At 38.3% G+C, this 25,146-nt stretch overlaps 1 protein-coding gene across 1 annotated transcript in view; it reads right to left on the bottom strand.

The window, feature by feature from the left end:
- LOC100740497 (optomotor-blind protein) overlaps positions 1-25,146 on the bottom strand; it is a 186,882-nt gene that overhangs the window by 157,658 nt on the left and 4,078 nt on the right. The window contains exon 2 of the mRNA XM_033319790.1: positions 8,892-9,216. Coding sequence (XP_033175681.1) covers positions 8,892-9,115 — 224 coding nt within the window. The 5' untranslated portion in view covers positions 9,116-9,216. The remainder of the gene's footprint in view (positions 1-8,891; positions 9,217-25,146) is intronic.

The following is a 25,146-nucleotide window of genomic DNA, read 5'->3' as shown; positions in this document are numbered from 1 at the left end:
CCAAAAGAGAAACTGAGAGCTCGCGCACATGCGCCACCAGCGGCAAAGGCGAATACACGCTGCGTGTGTGCGTGTACGCGTGTATGTGTGTGTTGTATACAAGACGGCATGGTGGGGCAGGAGAGAGAGAGAGAGAGAGAGAGAGAGAGAGAGGAAGAGGAAGAGACGGTGCGATGTTGAAATATGGAGGGAGCAAGAGAGACAGCGATCGCGGATTGATGCCACAGGTAAAGGGCGAAGCAGAGTAAGACAAGAGGGAACATGGACAAATATAAGTTTTTAAAATTGCTAATTTATTTGTGTATGTATACGTATTAGTAACTTTTACATTGCGTATTCAACGAGTATGTGTCGTTAAACTATCGACTTTTACGCAAAGTGGAAGAATACGTGGAATTCGAGTAATTCACATAATAATAATAATAAGATAATATTTTTATGATAATGTAGCGGCACTCGATAACAAAACTTTCCAACGGTTTCGTATTTTCAAGTATTATATATAGGTCGTCGGAAAAGTTTCTTTCGTTTTGTAAGGAAATAATTGATGCACAACATTTTCCGTTTTATATTATTTTATCGAATTACGTATGATCCATTTTGTTCTATCAAAATATGGATCTCTCCTTATTTAGAATATTTTTGTTTCACTAAATTCTATTTTCTGCGTAATAGCGGTCTCCAGGTTGCGGATATACATAAATGACGATGTAGAGTTTTCCTTCAAGTAATTACTTGAACAGTTAATAATCTGTCCAGTACACACGTATGATAAATTTGCAAATTTCACGAAAGTTTCACGAAAGAAATTTATTCCACATTTTTTACCTACTTTTATATTTAGGATAATATCCTATCGATTATTTTCTCCTATTTGACCTGGAATTGACCGTGTTCAAATATACTTGACAAATTTCCAAACTCGAAAACTCGGTCTCGGATGAAAAAATGTTATTCCACGTTTCCTTCCCATTTTTTTCGAAATATACGAAATCACTCGATCGCACTCTGTACGTGAAATAACGTATTGTATAAAATATGCAGAATACGGTAGTAGTCTCTACGTATAATATTCAATGTACAATAAAACAATTTCCCACTTAGCTTCCGTTCTCTTCATTATATTCATAAAGACTTTGAATTTACATAAAAATCCGCGGTCTATACGTTACATTTATTCACCGCTCTTGTCAAACATAATTCGATTTTATAACGTGTTTACATTTAAACTTTCTTTTGCGCGCTACTGTATTTCATAGAGGCGGTCCGCGAGACGAGCGCTGAAGAAGAATAAAAGAAAAGATGATTTTTAAAGAAAATGAAATAAAAGAATGACAAAAGATTCCAGTTGTTCGGAGGTTCGTACAGTTTTTGAAACTTTCTGAGGGAAGAAGGAAACTCGCAAATGGTTGAGATGGCAGCCAAGGCAACTAAGAATCGCTAGAATTTGGAACAAAAACGAAAAATGATAATCGATGATCGCGATAACGGATACAGGGGACGAAATCGAAAGTGTGACACGCGATTCCTCGCGATCCTGCTACAGATAGGATTGTTACGCGAGCCAGGAACCGGCGATTAGATTATTTCAACGTTCCTCTTCGACACTGACCTTTTTTCCTACCTCGAATAAATCGCCAAAGAATAAATCGCCGCCGATCGTTTCACCGATACACACGCGAACGCGTGACGGAAATCGCTTTTGTTTCGGCCGTTCCTCGCGAGAAAGTCGCGATAAGACGCGAAATATCGTTCACGAATTTCTGTGCTTGTTATTGCCGCTCGATTACTTTGTCCAGAGCCGAGTACTTGCTAGCGAAGGCGGAAATTTTTAGTTCCTAACGAAAAGAAATGAAGAAATTTTCCATCAGATAAGAATCGTTCGCGAACCTTCGTGTCCGAAGAAGTGGAATTTTTAAAGATTTGCCGTTGATTGGGCGTCAACGAGAACGTGTTGTGTAAAAAAATACGGCACACGAAGTTACTGATAGTTTAAACGGAAGGTGAATACTACGTTCAACGTGGTCTAATAGTAACGAGACTGATTATAGTGGTGGTTCGTAAATACCGTGATTAAGTCGCCTGTATTTTTCTTTATACGACCTCTTAATTCACATTGACACTAATAACATTATACCATAAGTTGCAAACCTTTTTTCGGTCAACATTTGTTACTATGTTTTATCAATAAGTACAAATTTGTTTTACACACGGACGATCTAATATATGTACAAGATATAAGAGGATATCTATGTCTGGTAAAGTTTAACTAGAATTTTATAATTTCCTTTTGTATTTATTTTTCGACTAAAAATCACCCAGTGTTTTATATTCTTCCGAAATATAACATCGTATATTTTTATATTTATACAGAAGTTCAATCAGAATCCCGTGCAATTTTCCTTCTTCGATCGACGTTTCGTAATTTTCCTCGACCATTTCTTCCTCTCTGCAAATTCGTCTCGAGGTTCAAGTAGATTTTTTCAAGCGATCAGACATAACGTGTCTCTCACCGAGGACGTGCAGACAGGTGTCGCGTTAAGGCACGAAATTATCGTGCATTATCTGCTGGACAGGGTACAGTAATTTCACGGTTACGCAACGAAATGCGACATCGCGTCCCCTGTCGCGATCGAACACCGGCTATCGCATGATGAAATATACATGTCCATTTTGACGTTTGAACTTGTACTTATCGTTAATGTCGCTCGTCACCGTTATCTCTGACGAACGCGGCTTCTTTGCAGCGACAGGAAGTGGACAGTTATCGAGGGAAGGGGAAAACGATCGTGTGAAGATACCGGCGTTCCTGTTCGTTCCACTGCGATATCTTTTTTTCCGTCTCTTCGTTCCATTTGTTACTTTCGTGTCGTTCTGTACGCGTCGAATCAATACACCGGCGAAACGCGCAATCTTTGATTAAATGACACGCACGATAGATTAATTGCAAGCAATTTATGAGCTCGAATAAAGAAAGATGATCGTTATCCGTAGAAAATTCTTGTAGAAAATTGGACGAATATCCCGATGTCTTTAATTTCTTTCCATGAGTATACTTCAACTTTTTAAACGAGATATTCATCGTATTATGCAATTGTCGTGAGTAGATTGTTACAATAACGTTGGCTCTTAAACGTGGTGAAAATTGAGCAGGTTCTCTGCTACTTTTGAACGATAGCGTATTTTATAACTATAATTATGCTCAATAACGACTATGAAATTACATTTTACTACGAGTAGTAGCATTATGGTAAAATCGACCTATACTTATGTAAATGTTGCGTAATTATGTCGTATGTGTAGGGTGTGCAAGGGAAAACAGTTCAAAAGTGAAATTTCAGTTTCTCGTTCGCGAAGAATGAACAAGGAGGAAGATTATTTTCGGCCGAAACGAAGAAAAAGTCGCAACACGTTTGCAAAGAACTAAGATATGAGAGAATTTATAGGAGAGGCGGTAAAAAGGTTACGAAAATTTCGACTCTTGACGCAATTATTAAGATATTCAGTGATAGCATCTTGATTTATGCTCGAACTTAACGTTCCTACTGTCTCGAGTTTCCAAAAAGTGTAAAAATTAATTATTATCGTCGAAAATAGATTAATTCGAAGGTAGACACGTGTGTGCAAAGATAAAATTGAAGACAATTTTCGAACGAAAAGGAAGAAAAAAAGTAGCGAAATCTCAGCGATGAATGAGAAAGGAAGAATTTAAACGCGAGACAGGAGAAATGTCAGCAAAGTTTCGGCTCGCCATTCTATTACGTAAGACACTGAGCGAACCCGTGGACAGCTTTATGGTTTGTTGGCTCGCGTGCTTGCCGCCGGTGCTTTATTTGATTTAAAAATCAGTGAAATTAAGTTCCATAAAGCAGCCGCTAAACGATCTCAACGGACTGCGAACAGGCGAGCCCGCTGCTAACCGCATCAAATCGTCAGAAAGTTCTCTTTAGTCACGGCCAGAGGCCCCCGTTCTCTTCAACGTATGCTTAGACACTGTCTAATTGACTCGTTTAACCGGCCACTTCTCCACTTTCCTCCGTCCAATACGCTGCCTCCAATTTCCACGTTGTACTTCCGCTTGTTACACGCGACCAAAGCTGTAATTAGGCGTTTCTTCAGAAATTTAACGCGAGTAGGTACCATTAACCAGTTGATTTTCTCGGAACGATAGCTGCACTGAAACGTCGAACGTCTGTACGGCCGCTTAATTACGCTGAATTTCATTAACGTTGCAAGACACCGACGAGCTACCGATCGCGTGAACGCTGCACAACTTTGGAATCGGGCACCGTCTTCCAGGACATAACTTTATTATCGCGATGTTTAATGCAAGACGCGAGAACGTTGCGAGCTTTCCAAGAAATAACCGAGAAAGATACGATCGCTGTACGGTTCGCCAGCGTGCACGGAAACATAGGTCCTCGGTGTCAGAACCAAGGTGCAAATCGACAAGGAAATTATTATTATATATATGTGTGTAATTTATATGTGAAAAATTCCAAGTACAAAGCCGACAGTATATACAGAATTTTCTATTTGAAATTAGTTTTAATTTCTTCGAGTCTTAAGGTCTTAAAATATCTATAATCGTAGGTATCGGTTTATCGTTCGATGGAAATTATCATTTAAGAAACTTTTTCGATTTTGTACTAACAATCGAATCTGAGGAGAACATACAGAAGTTTGCTATAGACACTTTGGATGGAGACTTTTTGGTCCACGATATGGCTTTGCTTGAAGTTACTTTCGCAATGAATCATTCGAATCAACTTCGAACCGTAAAACGGGATAAATGTCACTTTACCGTCATCGACGATGTAGCAAACATTCCTACGACGCGTTAAGAATGTTTCAAGCCATCTCTTAAAACAGTGTCGCGTATAATTCTCGAAAATTATCTCGCGAAACCATCCGCAAGAGAGTGCAAACTAACACCTCGTTGTAGTTCTATTTTACGACGAACTATTTCCCAGATCGCTTTCAAGCGGATAATAAAGTTCATAGAAACACAGTTCACGCGACATTTCCAAAATCACCTGCTAAAAGGATCCCAAAAAGACGGGCAAAAATAATCGTCCTCCGAATTACCCTCTCGCCTGATTTCCAACGAACCATCCGAGAAATCCATCAACATCCTCGCCACCTGACGTCCGCCGCTCTACGTTCCAAGAATCCTAGACGAATCCTGGCAACATCCCCCAGTTGTTGTCTAGGATAATCGGACAGGCGGTCTGCGCTCTAAATCAATCTCTTTTGCTAAATAATAAGCATCGAGTTAAGGGCAGAAAGAGGCTGAAGACGAGGTGGACGACGCTGCACGACGATCACGGATAATTACACGCGCGGAAATTGCGGCTGGCCCAATCTGCGTCCGGTGGTCTACGTCTCAATACACGCGCGCTTCTTTCCCCCCTTGGTCCCTCTTCGCCCCTCCTCTTTCCACCACGTTCGTTCCTGACCTGTACCAGTGGCCAACCACACGCACCGTACAACTTGACGAGGAAATAGGCGCGAGAAGGACGACGAAAAAGAGAGAGAGAGAGAGAGAGAGAGAGAGAGAGAGAGAGGAAAAGAAACACAGTGAAGCGGCATAATGCCCAGGGTGCTGCAGGGCCCAGAGAACTCCGGGCCTCTCTCCCCCTCCATAAGTATAGGGCTCGCTTAACGATGTTTGTTTTATACATTGGCAGCCTGTTCACCGAACCTGTAATCTTTCTAAACGAGATATTACCCGGGCCCGTCCGCGAAAAACGAAGCTGCCCGCTCGCTACAGCTATAGAACTCGGCGTTCTCTCCTCCGGGTATCGAACTGGCGAAATTGGCCCACCAAAGCCACAAATTGTTCGCCATTCAAGACTACGCTCTGCATAGATAGAAAGAAAAAGAGAGAGACTCGTGTTCGGCATCCGGACACGGGAGGTGAACTTAGTTCGGTTGTGAGAGTCCTTGGAAATTTCTGGAGCGAGCGATCAGCGGACATGGTCGTTCCGGGGACATGAGGTCGGTGAATGGATTGGAAGTTTAGGGGATCGTGACATCCTCGTGGCCTCGGTGTAGAGTTTCGTGCAAGACATTCTACAGAATGCGAAATTTATGTCGCAGCGGAAAGTTGTGGGATAAGTTCGAAGTGGTAAATTAGTTCAGTGGTTGAAACATTGGGAAAATTAAAATTGAGGGTCCGAGTGTTTGGAAATCTTGTACAGTTCCTATAGCAGAAATCTTTGAAAATTTATCGAGAAATAGTGGTTAGAAGAATGGGCTTGATGTTCAGGAGATAGGAGGATCTTAGTGTTTTTGGTGTGAAGTTTCATGCAGGAGGTTTTTTATAAACTCTACATTGGAAGAAGAAACTGTACAATTTGGTAAATTAGTTCGGAGGTTGGAAAATTGGAGACTAAAATTGACAAGGTTTCTTTTTAAATCTTGGAGACCCGGGGCGTCCAAGCGTTTGCGAAATTCTGCGAAATTTCTGTAATACGAGAATTTCTGTAATTTTAGAAACGTCGATTAGAAGAAATCTTCAAAAATGCAAAGCAAGCTCGATGAACGACTTCGAAGATTGGAGAATACATTCGTCGAAGTTTTTGGAGCTTCGTCAGAGTTGGAATATTCAAATGTTTGAAAATCTTGCGTAAAGAACCTCGACGAAATATAAAATTCATGTCACGATGAATGAATTATCATAGGAATAATATGAGCTATACTATATAGCGAATATATTAATGATATTTACATATACAATTAATGTATTATACATTATATAGTATTACTCAAGAAATTAGAGATTAAAAAGAAAGAGATTACTCAAAAAATACGTGAAATTGAAATTCTATATATATATAATTCTATATATAATTATATATACATATTCTATATGATTCTATATATGAGTACACGTTTATTAGTTACATAACTGCACAGTTATGAATATACGCAATGTATCGTAGAACCAGTTGGCGGAACTACAATTTTCTAAAGCGTTAACTTGCCCGAAATCAATGCACCTAAAAATTCACGAGCCTAAATATTCCCTTAACTTAGCTTTTGTTTTTAACTCCCGCGCAATATTTGAAACGGGTAATTTGAAATTCAAAGGTGCGGTAATTATTGAAATCGCAGGGAAAAAGAAGAAAACTACAGACGTAGGAGAGGAGAGGTTAGAGGTAGAAGAAACGATAACAGAACTAACAAATGCGACCGTGGTATATAGTCGTGAGTTGGAATCACGATCCAGATACACACGCGCGTATTGTACGGCGTATGGTTCTTTCCCGAACTATTATAGTTCGCCTAGATATCTGTCCCCGTGTTTTCCATCGCTCTCGAAACTACCCCTTTTACGTATTTCTCCCCTTCGTAAAAGTTTGCGCTTGAAAGGATTTCCGATCGTCGAAGGACTGGGGAAAGTGTGCGCCGACCATAGAGGCTTTGAATCTTTAAAACGCGATGAAACGTGGTTCAGGACGGGGTATAGTCCGAGCAAATCGTGTGATTGGTAGATCGAGACAAGCTAGATTTTACGCTCTACTCTAGCCTAGATGAAGATTTCAATAGTAAATTAATTATTAGTAGGATTTCGATACATTTATGCGACACTTAACGAGGCAAGAACGCGCAGGATGCACGTGATGCGAAGGAAAAAGCACAAAATTTAAAGTAGACGAAAGAAATCTTCGATGTTCTACGAATTAACGGTTTGATTTAGATAGAAATTTCTTGCTTGGAAAAACTTCGAAGATAGTGGAAAAATCTCGCCCTTACTCCACTGATGTAAATCGATTAATTTTACAAAATATACGCAATTAATGAAAATTTTGCTTATCACGATCCAATAGTTTATGAATTAATCTTTGAAATTGGGATTGAACCTTCTTCGAAAATGCGCATCTTTGGCAGGCAAAGAAAAATAGCTGCTCTGTTTGCGAATTTGCGAACGAAACAGGCCAAGAGCCGATCAACGCGATTTTCTGCGGTTTCTCGTGGCGACTTCTCGTGTTTCGCCTGGCAATCCGTCATTTTTCTCACGACTCTTGCCTTACGCAGCTACCTTCCGTCACGAGGGACAGCGATCGGTAAGTCTGGCTCAACAAAATCGCGACACATCGTCCAAATTAAGTCAAATCGCGGAAAAAGCGCGACGAGTACATTTTTGTCCACTCGACTTGCCAAAGAAACTTGATATCTTATAAATTTCGAAGAAAGTGGAAAAGTACGTGTTTAGTTTTAAAATCAATTAAAAGAACAATTTTGATAATTTCAAGAATGATTGACAGAGAACTGTACTTTAAAACTGCTATTTTATGAAAAATGGAAAATCTCGCTTATCGCGTTTCTTATATGTACCCTTTAAATATAATGTCGTAAAATTTGTAATGTCTTCTATCTTTCTACCAGGTATATCGAGATTGAATTTTGCTTGGCCAATTTAAAATATTAGAATTTCTAGAAATACACACTGGCTCACATGTTCACAGCTAACAAACGCAGGAACACGCTCCCTCTATTCGATGATTACAACAACCAAATCGATTCCAAGAGTTCAATCATTAATGGATAACTACCGCCTATTGTCATTCGGAACAACAAGTAATCAAGTGAATCAAAGAAATACATACTATAATTGGATAGAAACCTCAAATAAGAATATAGAGCACATTTTCATCAAAGTTGATTTAACGATAAAACATGATCCTTCAGTCGATCGTTTCAGATATACACGGTCGCAGATATTTTGTTGCAAAGTGATATAATGCTGAACACGCGAAGCGCGTTAGGTATGAAATTTATGCAACAGCGTAACATACGAACCATCGCTTCTTCTAAAAACGAATTAAATGTTCTTTAGACGCTCACTCGAGGTTCCCATTTAATCCAACAAAACGAACACTTACCGGCCGCTTTTGGTGATGACCATTTCCGTGCCGAGTTTATGGAATTTTTCCCAGAGTTCCTTGCCCTCGAGGGTTACCTTAGGATCATCCACGACACCGTCTTCCTCAGGATGATGAGGAGGTACGAGGGGATGGTGAGGCCCTGCGAGGGGGTGATGCGGTGCCAGAGGGTGTGGCGAGGTGTGCAACATCCCCGGGGGTAAGGGAGGCCTGAGTGGCCTCATCGCAGGCCCACCAGGACCACCCTGATGATGGTGGTGCAACGCTGCCGCCGCGGCCGCCAGGACAGCTGCTTCTTCGGGCGTATGTGGGCCTAAGCCTAAACCTGAAACAAGATTTTTCTTGTTAGTTTTGAATATCGAGGTGCGTACATATTTTTAATGCAGTTCAATTAACTTCGTATCAGAAATTTTTAGGTAAATTCATCGGGGATTATATTATATTGTTAGTTTAAATTTTTTATTTATATATAGCATTTCTTCTTGGAGAAACAGCCTTTAGATCCACATAGTCTACTTCGTATGGCATAATAAATTTTTGAAACTAGCACGGATCGAATGTGATTGAATTAAAGGAGATATTACAAAAAATTGTATGTATTAGATTTTAGAATAGAAGCGTGTTCTGCATCTATTCTGTATTTGTTGACCTTTAATGGGATTAATTGATTAAATCAATGGATACGTAGTTAGAAATGCGATGATTCTCTTACAACCTCTTTTGGTTTCATTGAACGAATTGGACTAGAACGATGTATTGGAAAAAATGTTACTATTCTTGGTATAAGCTCTGAAGAATTAGGTGAATTTCATTACTAGATACAGATACCGCATGTAGCAGAATATACTACTTTTTTAAAGGTTCTTTCAACTAAATTCCAACTATAATTCCAACTTCTTTCTTGATTTATTTCTATTCAACTAATATCATGGTAACATATATATTTCTGTTCTCAGTGTTCCAATTTCCCTCCAGTTTCTTTCATCGTCAGGCTTAAATTTGGTTCAAATACACGTACTACTTTATTCTTCGTTTCCATACTCTTAATTATTCGATAATCGTCTTAACGTCAAAGAAATACCATGCTCTTTTTTCCCATCAGCTGTTTTTGTAGATTCGTATGTAGAAAATTCCGAGAATTAATTCTGGTCGTTTCGATAATTGCCTGGTACAGATCCGATGGTGAAAGTGGAACTGCATGAGATTAAAATACCGAGAGAACCCCGAAAATGATTTATTTTATCGCGGCAACTGTTAAATAACTGTAATGCACGGGACGATAAACTTTATCTTCCGCTCTGGCCGCCGTGAATCGACAACAATATGCGACCGTGAGTGCCGGTTTGATAATGCACATTTGCAATTCCCTCGGTTGTTTAATTAAAATATTATTAGCGTTTAATTACGACCGAATTAATACCATCGCAAAAATAACAATAACGTATCACTTTTCGCTCTCGTTCGACGAGCGTAAACCCTCCATGGAAAAATATCCTGCGCGGAACGTTTGTTCGCTGGTGACCTCCGTTTCATCATCGAAGAACGTAAAATTAACTTTTTATTATGACCTAATTTTAACAATCACCGAATCTATCTCGGTATTCAAACGAAACTGAACTTCAGGTTTAAAGTACTAGATAATAATATACATCTAGGTTTGAAAATGCAATCAGCGAGACCTGAAAATTAATCAGAGCTGATTAAAATGTACTGTAACATTTATTAAGGAAAATTGAATTTCATAATATCAATGAATTTAATAATTTGATGATAATATCTACCATTAGATATGAAAGAATATAATCTCGGTTATGTTCAAACTGTTTCTCTAACGAATCGGAATAATTTTTGCAACCTCGTTTCATCGCTAATCGTGTAATTAACTTAAGTAACACACTGAACTAATAATCGTATAATGCGCGACATCGTGTGGCAAAAATACAAATCTGAGAAGAATCGTCAATGCTACAAATATCAGAAGTTTGTGTCGGATAAATATCGAACGATGTTCGCGTTCCGAGGTTTCTTTCTCAAAGAATCGAAGGGGAGAATCGAAGACGTGGTTTCCATCGCGATCGATGCGATCGATACGAGAGAAGGGCAATTGGCTGGAACAGAGATTGCTCTATTGACCCTCGAACGCGTCAGCTCTATTTTTAAGGTGCTGCGTATATGTTGAAAGAATTGCGAAGAAGCGTTCGCGAGCCGCTCGCGATTTCCCTCCAAAGGAAGGAAGGAAAAGAGAAGAGAGAAACGAATGTACCTTCCGGCAACTTTCAAACTTCTTGCAACAGAGCAGCCAGAGGGCACGAGAACAGGGGCTGGAAAAAGTAACCAGTAGTTTGAACGGGGGTTGGAAACTGTCAGCCGATCCACCCTCGCCAACTTTAAGCGGCTGTCTTTCATTCTTTATCCCTTGATCTCGTTGATTCTTGAATCTCTGAGTCCCGTGTCACCGATCGTGTCTCAATTGCCACGATTATTGCAAAATCCTCTTTTCTAAACTGTGGATTCTTTGACAAAGCGGAACGTTGTCTAGTAACTTTGACTTTCTTCAGGTTCTTTTGCCATTGTTGAACAGAGTACGGTGAAATATTCGAGTTGATAGATTTTTTAGTTGATCATGAGTAATATTAATTTTGCTAAGATTCTACCGTGATCTTCGAGATCGAGGTTCAACCTTGAACAAATATGGTGAACAATATATATATATATTACACATTGTGTATATTACATATATGTATTGTATATATGAATATGGTGGATATATAATATATAATCCTCCAATATATTGTACATAGATCTTACGATTTGAACGTGTACTAAAAAAACACTGGACAAGTATCGTGTAAAATAGAAAAAATAACGTTTGAGTAAATAGCGCACACCTCCGAAGGAATTAATTTTAATCTTTTTTTAATAGAACCCACTATTTAATCACGCAATTAGCTAAATGTTTTCAGTTACTCATCGCGTTATATCCTATTATAGCAATGTTTGCACAAATCGAAGTTATATTATTATATCGTCTAATTTATCGTTCTATGATAAAAGTAGCATGGAAGTGGACGCGAGATCTTCATAAATTCGTCGGTTCCCTTTCAAGTAAATTAAGAATCAATTACATGCGACACTTAAGATAAGCAAAGAAGATGCGATCGACTTTGAAATTCCTATTAGCGGTATCATCCATTCGCTTAGTTTATCGATATCTTCTTCCCAAATGAGATTACCAGTCCCAATTAAACAGATTGCCGTTTATTTTAGAATTAATAATCGCTACGCTAACACACACACACAAAAAAAAAGAGGAAAAGAAAAAAATCGTTGGCAATTTTTACCAACAAACAATCTGCATGGGAAAGAGAACCTTCTATCCGACCATCGACCGCTTTTTCATGCGAACAATTTCATTATTTACAGCAGCCTATCCTTCGATTCCCAACATGTTTTCTCTACTTCCAACCAATCACGAACTACCTGTTGCACCAGGGGCAAAAAAAGAAAAAAAGAAAATAACCAGCACTTTCGTTCGCAAAAATTTCGTTCGACCTCCGACCGGTTACAAAACTACACTTTGGTCTAAAAAAAAAAAGATGGATGTTAACTACCATACAACCTACACTTTTGTTTTATTCTATTCCATTCTATGAAACGATACACCGTCATCTTCTTTGTTCCAACAATTCTACTTTTTGAAAGAGTAGATCGTCGATTATCGTTAGAATGTTAATCACAAAAATATAGGCAATTAGTAACGTATTTATTAAAAATTATATATGTATATTTCCCGATTTAAATTTTCGATTTCAATTAAGAAATTACTATAGAATTTGTTATATAACATGTCGTATATATACAAATATAATATGATATAGTCTGTATAATATAGGGAATAATAAAACGCAATAAATTCAAGTAATACGAACATCCGTATTTGAAAATCGTACCATAACTTGTTAACTAGAATTTTCCAGATCAATTGCGCGAGAATGGCTTATTCAAATGGACTCGTCACTTTATTAGTTCGAATAATCGACATTTTATCCTCTTTAAGTACTATAATTTGCAAATTTTGTTTTCATCGCATTCATCCAACCTCTGATATATCCTATAAATAAATAAATAAATAAAAACAAAGAGAGAGATAAATTGCTAATTACATGTCTACCTAAACGAAAATGATATTTCATTCCCAAACTTTCTGACGTTTCTATTCTTCTTTATTTTTATTCGCCAATAAAATCCCGAAATTATTCATAAAAATTGCAAATTACAGACTTTAAAAGAAAGAATATTCTGAACTTTTTCACCGTTCTTTTTTTTTTTAATCTTTATTCACCGATGCAATTTTGGTACATCGAAATTGCAAATTACTCTATTTCCTTAGAGCAAAGAAAATGATTCTTTCATTAGTCCTGTTTCTCAACTTTTTCAACGTCTCTGTTCTTCTAAATTTTTACATATCAAACCAATTATCAACAAATTACCATCTCCACCAAATCAGCTTAACGATTCGCGTTTACGAAGTTTTCCTTTGCGGTGACTTTTTATCCACGATTTTAAATGAATGTAGGTACTTGACCGAGCCGGCTGCGAATTATCATTCATAACGATGCAAATCACGATTATATTATTTATGACTAATGACGCGGTTAATAGTTAACAACACGGACACGGCTCCCGGTATTTTCTTTCCGTTTCAATCAATTACCGAGCGCGACGGGGAAAAATGCAAACCTGTTGCCACCGTTAATGACTTCATGATTGTTATCATACAAAGTCTGCACGAGCCGATCATTAACTCCATACTGTTTATCTGTCTCGTATACCGTTCCTTCGTGCATCTCGTGTTCTTAATGTTCACCGCCGTTCTCCTTCATACTTTTTACGTACAATGAGCTTCGATTTTATTATAGTCGAAGGAATAAAAATTAAAGTCGCTATTTGCATTCTAGAATTTTACACAATCGAAATTAATACATTGTTCAATAGACGGGCAAAATGTTAACAACCTTAAAATCAATCGACTCTTTTTAATAACCTTTGATCTTTACCTGTCACTTACCATGCCAAAGACATTTCTACTTTTAAGAAAAAATGGCAATTATAAGATTTAAGCGACGCCTTTGATTCTTACATATTCGATAAAAAAGGAAAAGTAAAATCTAAAGTCGTGATTTCAATCCCAGCATCATCACTGAAAAACTGGGCAGGTAATCTGGTTGAAAGTAAAAGCGTAAAATTTGAAGTTTCAAAGTATAGGAAATTTCGTGATATTTCTCGCGTGGTTAAAATTGTTAAAATTCGCAGTGGCCGCATATTACACGCAGAAAGCTTGTACAATTTGCTTGTTGATTTTCTTCCACAAGCTTTGTAACGGAGCAATTGCATCACGATGTTGATATTCCTCTCGGCGCGCAGCGGAAACCTGGTTATTAATAATTTGATAATATTATTTCAGCATAAACGAACGATCCACGCGATGCAATTAAATTGCATTGTTGTTGCGTCGTCGTTGAAACTCGCCGGCCCCGTGGATATTTCGACGAATTTTCGGCAAAGAGCGCGACAACTTTGGAAAACCAGTACCTTCAACGTTTCGCGTTCGACGCAATTATTCGTGCGTTACCACTCGCCGAGATAATTACTGCTGCTCGTGTGTTTTATATTTTACATGTTAATGACGATGATTCATCGAGGTCGTTGCATGTTTCGATTTCCAAACCACTTGTTGGCTCCAATCATAGATAGACAAAAAGAATCCATATCTTCTTGATTTACGTATATATTAAAATATTTAATATTTTAGAGTACGCGATAAGGACTGAATATTTTTCTCAACTGAAATTTATATTAAAAGATTCAGTGTCTTAAGACACTGATAATAACGTGATAATAACAAAGTATATATCTTTCTCTACTTAGATTTATAATAAAAAATTCAATACCTTTTAAAATACGTGATAAAAAGTAACATTACCACAAAGTTAAAAATACTTATTTTTTTCTAACCTAACTTCTCTCACTTCAGAAAATCGCTTCATAAAGAGGTTAAATCAGAGTATAAATACCAATACATATACAGTATTATTATATATATTAAGTATGTGATTACCGTACAAAGCTTCGTTCTTCTTTTGAATCGCTTCAAGTAGAATTCCAGCGATTGAATTTCCAAGGGAGCAATTATCGAGGTAAAACGTCGATTGAACATGGATCAGAAGGAAGGCAGAAACGATTTTCCGGGTGAATCGCGTACACCAGGAAAAATCGAGCGGTCAGTCTCGATAAACGATCGCTCCATTTTTTATCCGGGTGAATTTCACCTGGAAACGTGGACTACAATGCCAGCCGCCATTAATTGCGCCGCTTTCTATCGGTCGTCCGTTTTTATCCTCCCCCCTCCCCCCAAGAGCGGAATACAGGGTGTCTCGAAACGTGCATGGCTCGATTCAACTCGATTTCTTCCACCAGAAATATTGCACAAAATATTTACACACGCACACCCGTTTTGTTAAAAAATCGATTTGTATCTGACACTTCCATTTTGTTTAAAAATCAGCTTCGAAAATAGAATGCATTTATCGACACTCATCATGATATAAAAAGTTCTCTGTACTATTAATCTACTGAAACTACTGACGTTCGTTACCACTTACAGAAAATATCGTAATTCGAAAATATAATAGCACGTAACAATGTTACAAACAAATAAAATTAGATTAACAACAGGACACATTCCTCGATGCTTGTCACGATACAAAAATGTGATCGATTGTTTCGTACGTATATATCGATTTTTTCTATGCGTATTATACTACCAACTTTTTACATATCGATTATACAAAACATGTTATAATTTGAAAGTATTATGACACGATAAATAATAATTCAACTATTAATCGAGCTTATTCTAATGAGATATTAATTGTGATACATGGAAACAAAATTTAATTCTATCGATGGTTGTTATAACGTAAACGATACTATAGATTCTTTAATATATCGATTCTCTTACGTGCGCTACTAGCATTCGTTATCGATTATAGAAAATGTTATAATTCGAAAATATGTATTAATTTATTATTTGTAGTTGATCATTTGAAAATATTCAGAAGAATTAATTTACAGAAAGAAATGTTACGATAAACCAACGCTTATTATGACACGAAATATTTGATCGATTAATTTTTTGCTATATCGATTCTTCTCTTTACATTATTGACAATCGCAATCGATTATAAGAAGCGTTATAACTCGAAAGTATTATAGCACGACAAACAATAATTCGACGCTTAATCAAACTAATTCTAAAGAAATAGTATCTAGTTTTTAATAGTGATGCGTAAATGATTCGTGGAATGAGAATTTAATCGATATGAAGAAATCGTGAACAAGATACAACTGAACGAAAGTCTTAATTATTAAAGAAAGAAGAAAATACTGTATTTACGAAGAGTTACATTACCTAAGCTTTCTGCACAACAGCTCGCACATTACACAGGTAAGTACGCAGTACATTCACTAATTCACCAGTTAACCAAACGAAAACAAACGACCAACAATTTATCAAAGTTCCGCGAACACAACGCTAACCTACCTTATACCTGCTTCGTATACGTCGCGTCTAAACTAAACATCAGTAATTACGAAATCTGCGTAGATGTCTCTGCGGTCGGACGTGTATACCCACCATGGCGCCTATATTCAAATCGAAATCTAATTAAATAAATATTCCATTAAGCTGAAATAACGATCAACTCTGAATATTTTTGCGCAATAATTTACCAACTAACGATATGAGATAATTTACAGATTATAAATTATAAATTAAAAATTGATACACTATGAGTTCTAGTAACTGTTATACTAAAAGTTGTTCATCATATTGGTAACAATCATCTATAATATATATTATATTTATTCATTGCCTTTATATATAAATCCATTTTGTAAAATTATAATGCCTTTTTACATTTCTTATTTTATAAACTTTCTTTTGTCTGCTAACATGTGCTATGTACATAGCACAAATAATTTCAGAATTTTACGAGCAATAGAATGATTTCAAAATTCGTTCCTAGAAATTTCCTTGTTTATTAGTGTACTTGTTATATCCATTATTTCTTATTATCGTAAATACTTGCACTGTTTCAAACACTGATATTGTTTCCTTAAAAGTCGATGGACTTTTCGTGTATAACTATAAATTCCCAATACGTAACAATGGATTTTAAGACGCTTGAGCCGATATGAGAGAAATTTGAGAACTAAAAAATGGTTGGTAAAGGAGCATAGAAGATTTGTGAGCACAAGAGTTTAGAGTTCGGGCAGAAGCTATATTATAACTTGAATAGTTCTTGAGCAAATTTCGAGTAAACTTTGAGTAAAAATTTGAACAAAATTTGAGAAATTTTGGTAATGTAAAGGATCGAACCGATCGAACGTGTTTTCCTGGAATAATCGACGATTTCGCGACACCCGGTCTGCTTTTCCCGTTTTCTTTGGGCGTTTTCCTCATTCCGGCCGTTTTCTCCGGGACCACGGGTTACGCGGTGAAGTACGCGGCGCGAATTTCGAATGCGGCGAACGTCGGTCATGCCCTTGGCGAGATTAATCGCTGACCGGCTGCGGTCAGTTGGCTAGCAGCCCGGGTAGAAAAGAGGAAGAGGCCGAGAAATGACGGGACAGACGGCCAATAAGAATGACGGATCGCTTGTTCCCAATGACGTATCGGGGAAAAGCGCTACCGTGCAACTTTTCTAATTCTAATGTCTATAAATCGCTTTCTAAATCACTAAACTGATCCTTTCGCAACAAGATTAACGTTAGAAAATTCTTCAAAGATAGATGACGTTACGTGTCAAGATTTATCCATTAAAAAGAAAAGTTGTAGAAATTCTATTTATGTTTTATCGAGAGTAGATTCCGTTTTATTAAAAGAAGAAGTTTCAAAAGATCAGCGGATGTACGATTTATGGATCACTTTCTAACTCTACTGGTCCTTTCTCAAGCAGATTAACAAAATTCTAATTTTCATTGGAACCTTTCATTAGAAAGAAAAGTTTTACAAGTTGTACGAAGATTAAATCGATTCTCGAGTTGCGGTCAAATAAACCGAATATGGAACAGCGATGTTTCAACGAGATTCTCCGAATGGTTTTGTATTAAAAGAACAAGTTTTAGAAGTTTGACGAATGTACGGTATACAAGTAGCTTCCTACGTCGATTTACCGGTCCTTCTCAAGATGTCAATGTTAGAAAATTCTTCCAAGGTAAACGAATTACGTACAAAAATCCTTTTCGTTACAAATAGAAGTTGTAAAATCAGCTGAGGATTGAGTTCCACTGTATCGAAGATACAAGAGCGATAATCGAAAGAACATTTTTTTTATTGTATGTACAGTAGTCATCGTATAGTAGTTGCATGGACGTATGATCGACTTAGAACGACGTTCGATGGTGTTTGCAGCGAACGAGCGAGTGCTTTGCATTTTCTAGCTCAGTAGCTTAAGTTTAGCGACAAACGATCAATAAAGACTCCGCGGTTTAGGAGCACGCTTCGCGCCTATCGCCTTCGAAACGAGCATCGGGCGGCTCTTCGTCGACGGATATTCTTCGCACGTCTCGAGATACTCGGGCCGAGGGCCGCGCCGGGGAATGCAAACTGACTGCAATTTAAGAGCCGAGGGAAACTGCGAGACGAGAGCGCGAAAATTTCCGCCGTCCATACCTGCCAAAATCGATCCGTCTCCGCTTCTTTCAACCACCATTGTCACATTCTCCTCTATTAAGAATCGTTCAGGCTTTTTCCACTAAGAAGCTTGCAAGCTTTATTAAACGAGGACCACTTGTATAGAATAGTCAGAGTTGAAAGAAATCAATCGATATATTGGTTTTCCATTTAAAGGTTTGTAAATCGAATTTCGTATATTTATGGGGAAAAAGAATTGCTATTAATTATAGCTTTTAACCAATATGGCTTCACAATTGAAAGTATCGTTAGCGTGAGTTTCGATTAAATTCCATGACCGAATTTGCACCAATTACCAGAGATTTCAATTGTGCAGAATCTGATCTCACATCCTTGACAATTTCGGCAAATCAACGAATGCGTCTCGAAATATTCGCAAGCTCTCGCAAACCATTTGAATCTGTTCCAAAGACACCGAGATTAAAATTAAAGCGAAGATTAAAATTCGAGATATTCGTTGAGGTGTACAAGATTCGTGTACAATAGCGGCACTAATTTAATTATGAAAAAGCGTGTTGATGCTACATGCTTTACGGTTTCGAGTTTTCGAAACCGTTCAGAATCGCGGAATTCTCAGGCCAGCGTGTTAATTTCTTGAAAGAGTGCGGTTGCTCGATTGGACCTGGTGCGACGAGTACGCAACGAAGACAACACGTGTCGACGGGCTTGGCGAATTAATTCATCGTTGAGGTAAACGAAGGGAATAACTAGCTGAAGCGGATGAGGTGGACGCGTGTAATAACGAGATGTCAGATAAGACATCGAGCGAGGCGAGTCGGCTGAAAATCGCTTCTCTCCGCGCTCCGATTCGCTTGTTCGCGCTGCTAGCGTGACACGCAGCCGCGTGCGACCGATACTCGACGCCGATCGCGCTCTGCACGAGATCCAGATCGCCGGAAATCGGCGCACGTCACGTTGCGCAGCTCGAAGACAGCCTCTTTGTGCGCTCGTCACGTCAAACGTTTGCAACTTCTTTTTGCACAGACTTTTGTTCAACGATCGCGGATGATTGAATCGTTCCTTTTTTGTGGTTTACCCTGACTATTGAATAAAGCTTCTTGCGCTCCTTTTTGGCACTCGAACGTTTGGCCGAATTACGTCAGAATAAAGATCACGTTTTCTTGGTTTGGCACCAAACGTTTTTCCAGAATTTCGTCCAATGAAAAATAAAAGATCGAATTGTTTATTCTTTCGTGAATTTTCCTTCCCGCTACCCTTTCCGTTTTAATTTCCCTTACAGCGAATATTTTCATTTCCAGGTTTCGTTTAGTTGAAACGAAAAATGGAATTGTCTGTTCTATCTCTTTAGTTTGCATAATTGACATCGACGCAGTAATTGTAATTTTGCAGTTTGATTATTAGGTTGATCGTGGTTTATTTGTTTAGAAGCGAAGAGTATTTCGATACAGAAAATGATCAAAAGTGAAAGAAAGCAATTCATACATTGTTCGTATTCTTTTTTAACTAGAATTTTTCTTATTTCTAAGGGAAAAGGATCGTGGCTATTCTTCGTTGTAGTTTTGAAATTGTTTTGAAGCAGTCCAACGAAAAGTCGAGGCGATTTCGTGATCAAATATTTATGACGATTAGAACAATTATAGTACATTTGAAATATCTTAGTCGCCATCGTTTATGAATAATTTATTCGTTCAAAAGTAAAATTATTATAATTCTCGACGTTATTTAAAGTCAGAGGACACGCGTGACACTTCAAGGCGCTCGCAGTTTTGCATTGTCGATAGAAACTTCCAAATATTTCTAGCTTCACGTTTTCCAAGAACTCAATTTCTTCGAAAATTGTTCATTTCTTTTGTACCATTGATTCGCGTTTTCACACTATATACCTTCCACGGACACTTACGAATTCATATAAAAGGAATGTTTCTTCCTAAACAAACCGCGTCAAATCTTCCACTTTCCCTCGCGGCATTCACCGAAAAAAAAAAATTGGTTCAGTATTTTCCACGAAGAATCACAGAATTTTGCTTACGTACGTTGCATTCAACACATCACCGTCCTTACGAGTTAACGATTTTCAAACGCGAACGTTCGAAAAAAATTAGAAATTTGTATATCAAACGACGAACTCCCTCGCGACGTCTAAATCAACGAAGTTGATTCGGCGGCCTTCGTTTTTCAAAACTAACGATCACTACTGTCCCCTAAACCGTTTCCAACGCTCACAAAACTGCAAAGTTTCACTATTTTCACGAATCACACTGTCACAATCGCAATTGATAATATCACACCACGAGTGCTCATTTCGTCGCCGAAAAAAATCTGCCAAACGTGTTCGTCTTCCTCGAGAAGTTTCACAGGAACAGGCGAACGCATAGCTCAGAACGAAAATCACTAATTGCTGTGGAAGATTGGCGCAGAAAATCGAGCGGATGAACTGCCCGGAAATCATAGTTGTTCGTCGTCAGTTCGCGATCTCAATTTGGCCACCTTGCCTTCGTTATTTCATTGATTTTCCAATGGAATCCGGATCGCTGTTTTTGGCTGGTTCGTTATCGGCTTCTCGATATCCGGGAAAGATACAGCAAAATCCATTTTTCCAACGATATTGCCTGCGCAAGGATTTTTGAAGCAATTTCCACCGTCCGATTAAACCGGTAGCGGTTGCTGCCTTTATGGTATCATTGCTCGGACGATTTCCAAGTTCTGGAACGAGCAGGAGCAGCTGTTAATCATCCTGTTGAAGCAGAACCACGGGCACAACACTGTGACCCGCGATGGCTATCAGCGCCGGATTAATTCACAGTTTCTCCGGCCGAGATTTATGGAGATAGCGATGCTTAATTCCTTGCGGTGCGGCTCTGTTGACAGCTTTTTTATCTATGCTCTGTTCCTGCTAATGGATCTTGAACACCGCGATCGCTCTTTTCTGCCCTCTCTTCGATCATTCGTGTCGTTTGCTTCCATCTATTGTATTTCTTGCATGTCGAAAACTTGAAGATAACTGATAGAATACTTCCGTAATCACGCAGTTGAAATCGCGTCAGAAAATATTTTTGCCAACTTCTCTTTCCAAACAACGTAACACCGACGCTCGAAAATTTCCAGCGCTATTTGAATTTTGCACGAGCACCAACTTTCTCGTATACTTCTTCTACAATAGAACCAAGAATGTCGTAATTCCAGCTTTTATCTTTAGACGTAGTTAATAATATAGTTTGATATGAGAGTGATATTACGAATAAAATTGTTATTTACTCGATGAAGTGATTATTTAGTTCTTTCGAAATGCCAACACGTAGCAAACCTTCGAGTCTTTGAACGAGCGTTTCTTTTATATTTGAAGAAGATCGAAAGCTTTAAGAGACAACTGATAGCTGACGAGCAGCTTGTAGCTGCTGAAGTTTTCGACTTGTTCGTGTTAACGAGTGTCTTTTCCTTTTCTTATCCATCGTTCCTTCGATGACTCGCGGATTGTTCATCCGAGTTGCTCCGTTTTAACAGCTCCGAGAAACACCTGATAATAATCGACGAAGAATTTTCATACTTTTAGCCTCAATTTCTTACTCTCTTTTTTATTTCCTGTGAAAAATTTCCTTTTTAAATGACCTGACTATGGGTTTCTTTTTCATTCGAAGAAACTTTAAAGGACACTTGATTACTCGCGAACAGCTTTCACCTTTTAAAGCGTATTTTATCGAGTGAACTTTAGGTTGTGTTTCGGGTCCTTTTTCGAAACAAACTGAATTTGTTTCTTTTAACTGGGAAGATCTGCTAACCTAAAGGGGGAATTAGATCTTTCTGACGAATAAAACGAATAAAATTTCTCTGATGGCGACGACTATAATGCGCCAGCCGCTTAACAACATGGCCGACATTGCGCCAAAGAAACGCGCCAAGAATTCTTTGCGCTCCTCAGCTCCGTCTGCTACGTTCGACGCCGGGAAAACAGAAGAAATCCTGAAACTACACGGAGTAGCTTTCCAAAGCGTTCTGCATACTACGAACGCGACACCACGTTGATTAGAATCGCCAAACCACCATTGCATTCTCGCATAGTCCAAGGTCCAAACTACCGATCAAAGATTCGAAATCGTTTTCAAAAATAAAATCTATATTGATACAATATCTTACGTTTAAACTACACTGACATCTTTTGCCAATTGTGTCCTGAATTCGACGACATCGTATTACCAAACAGCGAAATTCCAAGTCGATCGATTTTCTCAACTAATGGTTTCTATTGAAAATTTGTTTGAATTCGTAAATTCTCCTCAATTCTTAGGTTTCGTAAAGTAGCAATTTCAAACATTGGCTCGATACGATCGTCAGATCTCGAAAATAATTGTATCCTCGTAAAATTCCTATGAAACATCGTTCGCAGAATTAATTCGCGCGGAAAACAGTGTCTTTACAAAAGTCGACATTTACAATGAGAATCCGGATCGAATTATCAGGGAATTTAATAAAATATTAGTGAAAAGGATCACTTTGTAATTCGGATGGTCGTCCGCGATAAGCCAGAGGATTTAAAGGCGAAGAATAATTACGGGGCGTTAATTAGCCGGGTTTTGCCGCGTCGGACGGCGACCAGACGGGTGTTCGCGAACAAAAGCACCACTTTTCCAGACTTTTCCCGTCGGACGCGTTGCGTAAGACGCGCGACATGTGGAAACCGAGCGCACTTCCGGTTCAGAATGGCACAGCGCCAGGACACAACCGGCGAGACGCGAGAACTTTGTCTCGGAGCTTGCGGAACTTCGGAATTCCTCCTCCCCCACCCTCTTTTTTTTTTCTCATCGCCGAGAGATTTCTGATTAACCTGAAAAATACGAACTTTGATTTTCTCATTGTCGTACGATATTCTAAATCATAGAGTGCACTAATATTAGTTGAGTTATCGGACATCGTAACGTTGCTAATCAATTTTGAGGAGCCTTCGAACTATTTCGAATTTGTTAAATAATCTGTAAACGAGTAAAATAGAAGAGGAAAAATGTGAGTTTCCGTTTCGTACGAGCAGAAAGTGGAAGATATTTTTAAATAGCTTTAGGACACACGGATATTTTTGTTAATTTCGTGTGATAAAAGGTCGTTTGAAACAAGTGATTTATGGAAGACAATTGATGATGGTGAATTTGAAGTATGACAGAGGGCAGCTTGAGCTTCCATTTTGTATTCAGCTGACACCTGACGCTCACAATATACGTTTGTTTTAATTCCACTAAATTATTATATTTACGACAAGTTGATTAATTCTCGTCTTCCTCGGCAGAATTCCTTCAAACGTTCATTGTTCTTTAACTGTCAAATAAGTTTCTTACGAACGACGGATTCAATGTACGTTCTGTTTTAAATTGGAATAAGCAAGAACAGGAGACCGTAATCAAAAGACTAAGACTATCGTTGATCGACTTTGAATCGACCGAGGAAAAACTTCGACTTTGGTTTATTTCTGCAATTTGGGGGATCAGCGAATTTTTCCGCAACTTTAACTCGCTGCTGCGTCGAGTTTCCGCATTAATTTTATTTTAATTACCAGCTGGCACGAAGACGCTCGAACTAGTAATCGAGGCGTAACGAATTTTCATTTCCTTTGCTTCTCCTTCGTTTGGTTAATACATTTGTCTTCGATTTTTGAACGCCAGTCGATGATGGAAAAAATGACACTTTCAAAGTGAATCTGCGTAAAAGCATCTTGCTAAAAAGCAAGCAAACACTTTGCCAAAAAATTGTTGTGTTATTTTTTCACGTAAAATCAAGAATTGTTTACTTGAAAAATACCTAGCAAATTCTACGTCATCAAATTAAAACATGTACATTGATCATATTCCAAAACGAGTTATTAAAATTCTTTCTCTATTAGCGTAACAATACACCAAACAATTCACTTTTCCTTAAAAGTTGTTCTTACTTATTCGCGAGAAAGATCATTCTCACATTGTTTCGTGAAAACAGACACGTAAAACGATGCAATTTCCATTTAACCAAATTTTTCCCTCGTATCTGTCACTGATCTATAACAAATCTCTGCAAAATTCTCTGCGCATCAATTTTTCTTCGTCTTCCAAACGAATTATTCTCGCTCGTCTTTGATAAACCTGCACGAAATTCTCCTCACAGCAATCATTTTGCGTTTGCCAAACAGACCAGTTTCACTGTGTAATAATAAACGATATAACGTAAGAGGAAAACATCGAAACAGCAAACCATGTAAAAGCACGTAATCTCTGAACGAAACTCGATAATAACGTCGTCTGATTAAAGTGACAGGCGGCGAGGCAAGAATACGGTTAACAAAGCGAACGAACGTGAAACGTCGCTGCAGCCAACAAATGTATCCGCGGCGTGGATGAATAAGCGATGAAACGGTTGCATCGCGTGGCAGACGTCCGTCTCTCTCGATCTTCGATCAATCGTTGGAGAACCAGCAACGTCCAAACGATCAGAACCGAGAAATATTCCGATTTCTGCGATCAGTGATACGCGAAAAGCGGAGAAAGTGAGCGGCTCGGGTGAATTCCGCGCCGAAATCGCGGC

The sequence above is a fragment of the Bombus impatiens genome, unplaced genomic scaffold (genome assembly GCF_000188095.3).
Source record: "Bombus impatiens unplaced genomic scaffold, BIMP_2.2 scf_0217, whole genome shotgun sequence".
In the NCBI taxonomy this organism is placed as follows: domain Eukaryota; kingdom Metazoa; phylum Arthropoda; class Insecta; order Hymenoptera; family Apidae; genus Bombus; species Bombus impatiens.
This window is presented reverse-complemented; position numbering and strand designations above follow the sequence as displayed.